This window comes from Heterodontus francisci, chromosome 19, assembly GCF_036365525.1.
Source record: "Heterodontus francisci isolate sHetFra1 chromosome 19, sHetFra1.hap1, whole genome shotgun sequence".
Taxonomy (NCBI): Eukaryota; Metazoa; Chordata; class Chondrichthyes; order Heterodontiformes; family Heterodontidae; genus Heterodontus; species Heterodontus francisci.
Genome location: NC_090389.1, coordinates 71081427 through 71090758, shown reverse-complemented (window position 1 = coordinate 71090758; position 9332 = coordinate 71081427). Strand labels below are relative to the sequence as shown.

General features: G+C 41.1%; 1 protein-coding gene across 4 annotated transcripts in view; it reads right to left on the bottom strand.

The window, feature by feature from the left end:
* Window positions 1-2355: 2355 nt before the first annotated feature.
* nisch (nischarin) overlaps window positions 2356-9332 on the bottom strand; it is a 71409-nt gene continuing 64432 nt past the window's right edge. For 2 of the 4 annotated variants that reach the window (XM_068051899.1, XM_068051900.1), the window contains 3 exons: window positions 6032-6163; window positions 4665-4826; window positions 2356-3344 (listed from right to left, as the gene is read on the bottom strand). In XM_068051899.1, the coding sequence (XP_067908000.1) occupies window positions 2713-3344; window positions 4665-4826; window positions 6032-6163 (926 nt within the window). In that variant the 3' untranslated portion in view covers window positions 2356-2712. Of the gene's footprint in view, window positions 3345-4664; window positions 4827-6031; window positions 6164-7688; window positions 7870-9332 lie in introns of those variants that run through there. The other 2 variants (XM_068051901.1, XR_010976988.1) reach the window with 2 other exon arrangements.

Sequence of the window (9332 nt, the reverse complement as noted above, 5' to 3'; positions counted from 1 at the left end):
GGAAAAGGTGCTGAGGGATAGGATTTCTGAGCATCTGGAAAGACACTGCTTGATTCGGGACAGTCAGCACGGTTTTGTGAGGGGTAGGTCTTGCCTCACAAGCCTGATTGAATTCTTTGAGCAGGTGACCAAGCAAGTGGATGAGGGTAAACCAGTGGATGTGGTGTACATGGATTTTAGTAAGGCATTTGATAAGGTCCCCCATGGTAGACTTATGGAGAAAGTCAGGAGGCATGGGATAGTGGGGAATGTGGCCAGTTGGATTAAGAATTGGCTAACTGATAGAAGGCAGAGAGTGGTCTTAGATGGTAAATACTCAGCCTGGAGCCCAGTTACCAGTGGCGTGCCGCAGGGATCAGTTCTGGGTCCTCTCCTGTTTGTGATTTTTATTAACGACTTGGATGAGGAAGTCGAAGGGTGGGTCAGTAAATTTGCAGATGATACAAAGGTTGGTGGAGTTGTGGATACCGAGGAGGGCTATTGTCGTCTGCAAAGGGACTTGGATAGGTTGCAGTGCTGGGCTGAAAAGTGGCAGATGGAGTTTAACCCTGAAAAGTGTGAGGTCGTCCATTTTGGAAGGACAAACATGAATGCAAAATACTGGGTTAACGGTAGGGTTCTTGGGCATGTGGAGGAGCAGAGAGACCTTGGGGTCTATGTGCATAGATCATTGAAAGTTGCAACTCAAGTGGATAGGGCTGTGAAGAAGGCATATGGGGTGTTAGCGTTCATTAGCAGAGGGATTGAATTTAAGAGCCGTGAGGTGATGATGCAGCTGTACAGGACCTTGGTAAGGCCTCATTTGGAGTACTGTGTGCAGTTCTGGTCGCCTCATTTTAGGAAGGATGTGGAAGCCTTGGAGAGGGTGCAGAGGAGATTTACCAGGATGTTGCCTGGAATGGAGAATAAGTCTTACGAGGAAAGGCTGAACATTCTAGGCCTCTTCTCATTAGAAAGGAGAAGGATGAGGGGTGACATGATAGAGGTTTATAAGATGATCAGGGGAATAGATAGGGTAGACAGTCAGAAACTTTTTCCCCGGGTGGAGCAAAGCGTTACAAGGGGTCATAAATTTAAGGTGAAGGGTGGGAGATATAAGGGGGATGTCAGGGGAAGGTTCTTTACCCAGAGAGTGGTCGAGGCATGGAATGCCTTGCCCGGGGAAGTTGTTGAGTCAGAAACTTTAGGGACTTTCAAAAGGCTTTTGGATAGGTATATGGATAAAGGAGAATGATGGGGTATAGATTAAATTGTCCTTGACAGAGGACAAAGGATCGGCACAACATTGTGGGCCGAAGGGCCTGTTCTGTGCTGTATGTTCTATGTTCTATGTTCTATGTTCCAGGATTTTGACCCAGCAACAGTGAAGGAACGGCAATGTAGTTGCAAGTCATGATGATGTATGGCTTGGATGAGAACTTGCAAGTGGTTGTGTTCCCATGCATCTGCTGCCCTTGTCCTTCTAGGTGGTAGAGGTCACAGGTTCGGAAGATGCTGTTGAAGGAGGCTTGGTGGGTTGAAGTGCACCTGTGTGCACCAGTGGTGGAGGGAGCAAACATTTAAGGTGGTGGATGGGGTGCCAATCAAATGGGCTACTTTGTCCTGGATGACATCAAGCTTCTTGAATGTTGTTGAAGCTGCACTCATCCAGGCAAGTAGAGAGTATTTTATCACACTCCTGACTTGTAGATGGTGGATAGGCTTTGGGGAGTCAGGAGGAGAAATAATCACTGCAGAATTCCCAGCTCCTGATCTGCTCTTGTAGCCAGAGTATTTATCTAGATGGTCCAGTTAAGTTTCTGGTCAATGGTAACCCCCCAGGATGTCAATGGTGGGGGAAATTCAGCAATGGTAATGCCATTGAACATCAAAGGGAGATGGTGAGTTGCTCTCTTGTTGGAGATGGTCATTGTGTGGCACTTGTGGCACAAATGTTACTTGCCAAAGAAGGTCTCTTCAAATTCAGAAAACAAGTGACGAAACAAATTTAAAATGGTACATAAAGCACTTACTAGATATTCTTTTACATACATTTTTAAAAGTGTGTTTTAGGTTGTTGGAAGGAAATTAAGTCTCTGCTTACACAAATGCAAAGTAGTTTCTATATCTCCTGCCATGCACAGGTCAGCAGCGCCCTTCTATACCTCAGCCAGTGTCATCTTTGGTTGGCCTCGAGCAAATATAGAAGCAACTCAACTGCCACTGATCTAATTTTCGCTCCTCAGACTGAAGAATGGAACAGATGAATTTGAACCTGCATCTTCTCCATTCTACAGTACTATGTAATAGAACTCCAAAATGCAGCCTTATCCAGAAGAAAACTTTTGCAAAATTTACTGAAGCAAAGTCCCTCAATTCTTTTTTTAAAAAGATCCAAGATCAACAACTTTATTTCAAATTAATTACAGCAGCATGCTAAAGAAAGTTGTCCATTAAACATTGCACTTAATATTTCAAAAACATACAAGCTTAACATGCTATAGTGACCTTTATGTTCAGTTAACACTGCACAACAGCAAGATGCATCAGTGCATATAAGTAAACTTGTTTATGATGAATTTGTAAAAAATAAATGTTAAAAGCCCTAGACATCAAAGAAACTGGTCTGACTCCCATGGTATTTACAAATCCCCAAGAGTGTTGTACAAGTAATTGACCATCAGTACAACTTATTTTTGCAGTTTATTGGTCATACTTGGCAACAACAAAAAGTTAGCCTGTAAGTTCAACTGGCAGTTCTCTACTGCAAAGCAGTTCCCACTGTCTAGCAAGCAATGCAATCAGCTTCTCACGACTTTCAGGACTGGCTACAAAGAGACACCACTGAACTTCATTGCTGGTGTTGCAGTGGTATTTTTTACTTGCAGAAGAGACATTAAGTGGATGTTCAAAATGGTCAAGCATCATGTTACTCAAGAGATCACGGTTCCACACATCATCGAACACAAATGTGATGGCCTGTGGATAAGTCTGATAACCCATGAGTACACGATCCAGATCACGGATCCTCCTGGCATCGGTTAATTGGTATTTGTCCCTCTGTGGAGGCTCCTTTGCAAATTCAGGCAATGGATAGCTGACATAATCTTCCTCAAATAGAAGTATGTCACAGCCAGTCAAAATTAAGGTTTTAGGCTGCAAAGAACTTCTGCTAGCATGCAAAGAGGTCTCCAGAGACTTTACTTGAAATGCCAGAACATATAAAAGTATGTTGGATGTCTGGAGATTATTTGGTTCCTGTAGGTTCTCTGCTACAATATAACTCAGGTCACCAACTTCTTCTTCACTAGGATAAATGAATTTCACTCTACTAGAATGAACAATTTCATAATTTTCCATTTGACCTGTTCAGAAAAGATGCACAGAGGTTAAAAATTGTCCTTGGCATAATACATTTTTTAAATGAACTGAATAGCATACAAACATATTTAATTTTATTGGGAGACAGAAATGCGAATACAGTCAGTAAACACCAGTATCTATACCAGGTCCCAAGATTAACTACTGACTTATCATCTAGCTCGAGGTTTTCAATAAACTACTTTTGCTGTTGCGACTACAGTGAATTATCACGATAGGAGTTAAATATGAACAATCATGCCTAGACACAAAGCAAGATTTTTAAAAAAGGGATGTGCCAAGGTGGCATTGAGGTGTACGTAGTGAGTGCAGCACATGTAAAATTACAGTACAAGTCAATCTCTAATCAGTGATGCCTTAAGGAGCAGAAACATGGCAGTGCCCCACTCAGACAAGGAGGAGAAAAAATTGCATTATTAAAAACTCTACTGCAGTTCCTAGCTGTTGGTTCAAGGGCAGTATTAGCAGGAGGAGGTTGGTCAAATGACATTTGGAACTTGGAAAGGCCATAAGGGGGAAATGAACCTGAAAAACAAATCTAAATTGGCCAGTTACACATAAAAACAAAGTCCTTTTGGTGCACAAAACGTGGAGGGAATCGATGGTCTGTCCATCCAATTAGTAAACACAATTTAATACAAGTTACAAACATTTAATCCCAAAATATATTGGGGATTATGTATTAACAGTGGCAAACTTAAACAATTATCTTTGAGTTTCAGCACTAAATCCCATTCACAGTCAGTCTTCATCAGTACCACAGAAATGCATGGAAACTGACAGGATATAACAATCAGAAAAGTTACATCAGATAATTTGAATGCAGTTTTGAAGGTTTTGGTAATGATTGTAAATTGGCTTTTCACAGGCAGTATTAAATATAATGGCAGGATAAACAACTTGATTAGATGTTTCAGTCAATACATTTTAGTTGCACATCACGGATTTCTTCTTTCTATACACCATGCACGAAAACATTCCAGAAATATGAGAAAATAACCCTGCAACTTTCCCTTCCATAAATCACTAATGGGGAGAGTAATCAAAAGACTAATCACAGATTTCAGGCTGAAAATAGCTGCAGAACTTCAATTAAACTGCTGCAAAGAGTAGACTGCCCAAAACTTTATAACTCTGTCCACATTACCTGTTCTGATTTCAACACAGTTCTGATGAAAGGTCACAGACTTGAAATGTTAACTCTGCTTCTTTCTCCACAGATGTTGCCAGACCTGAGTATTTCCAGCACCTCGTTTTTATTTCAGATTTTCAGCATCCACAATATTTTACTTTTATCACATTACCTGTGCTTTTCTTTCCAAATTCTGTATAGAAATCTAGCTCTACTGGCTCCGGTGAAGGTGTCCGTTCCAACAAAGATAAAACAGCCATTAACTGCTGCACAAAGGTATGTGTGGTATAGCTGTCCCTGGTGAGGCAAGCAACTATGCATTCAGCAGATGGGCCTAAATCAATCAAAAGTTAAAAATACACATTTGATGAAGCAATGATGTTCAGCAAACAACTTTTAAAAAATATTATGCAATTTGTTAAATCTAGGAGGAAACTGCATTGAGTAGTTCTCTAATTATGCAACATATCTTCCCTCGTTTTAAAGAGTATTGAATAGTAGAAATTTTCAACTTGTTAGCCAACATCTACAATCATTCTTGTGATGACAAACCACATTTATGAAATATTAGCTGTTGTACGTTGCTTCTTTGATCTTTGAAAATTCAAAAATTCTTCATGTGGACCGAGCTTTTTTATGGGGAACAATTTTGTATGACTACTCATCAGAACTTGGCCAAAAAAAACCTGCACTAACAGAGAGCCTGCCTACAAAAAACAAAAACCAAGAACTGATATAAATATCACTGGCAGCCAACTTGTATACATTCACACTCTGTAGCTCCTAGAAGGGCTGCAGAGCGAGAAGTCACAAGCAGCGGAGAGTTACTAGGAATGAGGGACCAATAATGTGGAAAGAGTAGTGAAGCTGGGATTGTTCTCTTTAAAGAAGAGGTTAATGGGAGATTTAATAGTGGCATTCAAAATTATGGAGGTTTTGATAGACTAAATAAGAAACTGCTTCCACTGGCAGAAGGGTCAGTAATCAGAGAACATAGATTTAAGATAATTGGCAAAAGAACCAGAGGGGAGATGAGGAGAATAATGAGTTTTTTGATCTGGAATGCACTAACTGAAAGAGGGTGGTGGAAATAGATTCAGTAGTAGGTTTCAAAAGGGAATTGATAAATAAGGAAAAAGCAGGGGTTTGGGACGACTGATACATCTTTCAAAAAGCTAGCACAGGCATGAAATCTGAATTGCCTCCTGAGCTGTAAGCTCAGCAAGAAAAAGGAAATTAATTTACACTGCGGGAATTTCTTCTCTATTGTTGCCAGTCAAAAGACTGGACTTCTGTTGCAAAAAAAAATCTCCTAGTTCTTAACATACCGACACATCAGTATTAAAACAACAAAGAATACATACTAATATCTTTGCCAGCAATTTGTTATTTCGTCATGGTTAAAATGTCAATAGATTAATACAATTGCAGTTTACTGTTATTGCATTGTTATAGAAAAGGAGCAACAAAAAAGTTGACATTTTCTAAATGCTTGCAAGACCATGAGCTACCCAAGGCAAGTTAGAAGGGTTGACTCACCAGTGATGCGAAAATACTGATCGAAAAGGCCGACGTGCACAGATTGCAGATCATTTAATTTTAGGACAAAGCAGAAGGACAGCAGCAGACTGGTCTGTTCACAGTCAAAAGACAGCTGCTTATGCCAACATCCTGAGAAAATTTATGAAAACAGGCCATTGAATGTTAGTGAGTTTAATATAGTTGTAAATAGTTTGAGTTTAATGTGATTTATACATACAGTTATTTACCCTAAGTCTCCAAGTTAATCGGTTTCCAGATTACTGTTCAAAAATCAATATTAAAACCTTTACTCCAGTTAAGTTATTAGAACTGGCACATAACTCAGGAGATACTAGCCTATATAACTGACAGTATTACACAGTGGGCAAGATGTGAAGATATTCAATTTCAGCTGAAGTGTGCAATGTACATGTATATTCAGGATGGTTTTTCTTTCAATACCGATAATGGCCAAGATATTGCAGTCAGCTCGCCACTGACCTCAAAGAAAGCTGCAAACATAGATCTAATGATCTCTGGGGTGCAGTCTTCCCCTTTCACAAAAGCAGTTTAAATCTAGCACCAAATCAAGAGGATCTCTGGGCAGTGATGTCAGCAGGTAAGCAGGTATTCACATACAACAAACCAGTATGTCAAAGGCACTTAATATCCTTCACTTTTAAATTTTCAGATAGCTAAACAAATGGGGGTTTGATTAAGATAGTAGCTAAAATAAACAAACTTTAAAACAAAATTTAAAAATGTAAATGTTTATTATAATGGTGAAATTTGACATTTCACAAATATAAAATTAGCTTTTCAGAGCCAATGAGGGTGTTTAGCAGTAATTATGACATTAGTACACCATTAAAAAACCAGTTACACCTCATTCAAAAAGATGCAACCTTTTACAGGTTTTCACAGTGAGACTAACATCCTAAGAGTGGATGATCTTGTCAATTCAGATTTCCCATTGACTTCAGTCTGGGGGTGCCTCAAAAGCACACCCTCTGGAGAAGCACAAAATCACTTGCAGTAACTGCTGCATTATTGTGCACATGTGCAGACTCCTGAAGTTGCTGTCAGTTTCAGTGGAGCAATGAGGGCAAACTCTGACAATTTCACTGTAGTCATTACCAGTGCAAAATCAAAGCCAATGTTTTGCATTAGAAAGGGGAGAAAAAGAAAAAAATATTTCAAAGTTGAGCATGTAAATATTTAGCTAAAATTATATTTGATCCACAAATGATTTGGGGAATATGCATATGTGTTACTGAGCTCAAATGTACAAGGAGAATTTAAGTAAAACATATTTATGGCAAAAGGACCCAAGTATTACTGAAGGTAATTAATCCTTTGCACTGTTCCTCAGTAAAACTCTCCATCCTAGTTACCCCAAAATGCCAAAACAGATGTTGAATGCACAATTCCTCTTTATATTAACATCTCACCAGATATGAATACCCAAGATTCAATCCTTGGTCCCACTGAATTAACCAACCTCAACTACAGGTTTAGGTTAGGGAGGAAAATGTCAAAGGTTTGCTCCAGGTACTCACTAAGTACTCACATCTCCATCCCGTGGGGTGCTTGGATGGCAGGTGAAGGGGGTTACACTCTGCTTTAATCTTATACCCTACTATTCCCAGGCCCAGACAAATTTCTACAGGTTTACCTTTTCAGCAGCTCTCCCATACCTTCCTCCAGTACCACTTTTATGCTCCTCTGCTAAAAGCTGAGGTGAGATACTTGTGTTAAAAATTCCATAGATTCCCTCAAGCCCAACCATAAGACAAAGATCGTAGAATCCTACATCACAGAAAGAGGCCATTCGTTCCATCGCATCTATGTCAGATCTTTGAAAAAGGTATTCAATTAGTCCCACTCCCCTACTCTTTGCCCGTAGCCCTGAAAATGTCTCTTTTCAAATATATATCCAACTTCCTTCTAAAAGTTATCATTGAATCTCCTTCCAGCACCCTTTCAAAGCAGTGCATTCTAAATCCCGCTTCATCCAGATGAAATGAGCTAAGTGGTCCCACCCTGTGACCATCGTTTTACTTAAGTTTTTTTAAAAAATTCATTCATGGGATGTGGGCGTCACTGGCCAGGCCAGCATTTATTGCCCATCCCTAATTGCCCGAGAGAAGGTGGTGGTGAGCTGCCTTCTTGAACCGCTGCAGTCCATTTGGGGTAGGTATACCCACAGTTCTGATAGGAAGGGAGTTCCAGGATTTTGACCCAGCAACAGTGAAGGAACGGCGATATAGTTCCAAGTCAGGATGGTGTGTGACTTGGAGTTGGTGGGGTTCCCATGTATTTGCTGCCCTTGTCCTTCTTGTTGGAAGAGGTCGCGGATTTGGAAGGTGCTGTCTAAGGAGCCTTGGTGCATTGCATCTTGTAGATGGTACACACTGCTGCCACTGTGCGTCGGTGGTGGAGGGAGTGAATGTTTGTAGATGGGGTGCCAATCAAGCGGGCTGCTTTGTCCTGGATGGTGTCGAGCTTCTTGAGTGTTGTTGGAGCTGCATCCATCCAGGCAAGTGGAGAGTATTCCATCACACTCCTGACTTGTGCCTTGTAGATGGTGGACAGGCTTCGGGGAGTCAGGAGATGAGTTACTCGCCTCAAGATTCCTAGCCTCTGACCTGCTCTTATAGCCACAGTATTTATATGGCTACTCCAGTTCAGTTTCTGGTCAATGGTAGTCCCTAGGATGTTGATAGTGGGGGATTCAGCGGTGGTAATGCCGTTGAATTCAAGGGGAGATGGTTAGATTCTCTCTTGTTGGAGATGGTCATTGCCTGGCACTTGTGTGGCGCGAATGTTACTTGCCACTTATCAGCCCAAGCCTGGATATTGTCCAGGTCTTGCTGCACTTCTACACAGACTGCTTCAGTATCTGAGGAGTCACGAATGGTGCTGAACATTGTGCAATCATCAGTGAACATCCCCATTTCTGACCTTATGATTGAGGGAAGGTCATTGATGAAGCAGCTGAAGATGGTTGGGCCTAGGACACTACCCTGAGGAACTCCTGCAGTGATGTCCTGGAGCTCAGATGATTGACCTCCAACAACCACAACCATCTTCCTTTGCGCTAGGTATGACTCTAGCCAGCGGAGGGTTTTCCCCGATTCCCATTGACCTCAGTTTTGCTAGGGCTCCTTGATGCCATACTCGGTCAAATGCGGCCTTGATGTCAAGGGCAATCACTCTCGCCCCACCTCTCGAGTTCAGCTCTTTTGTCCATGTTTGAACCAAGGCAGTAATGAGGTCAGGAGCTGAGTGGCCCTGGCGGAACCCATACTGAATATCA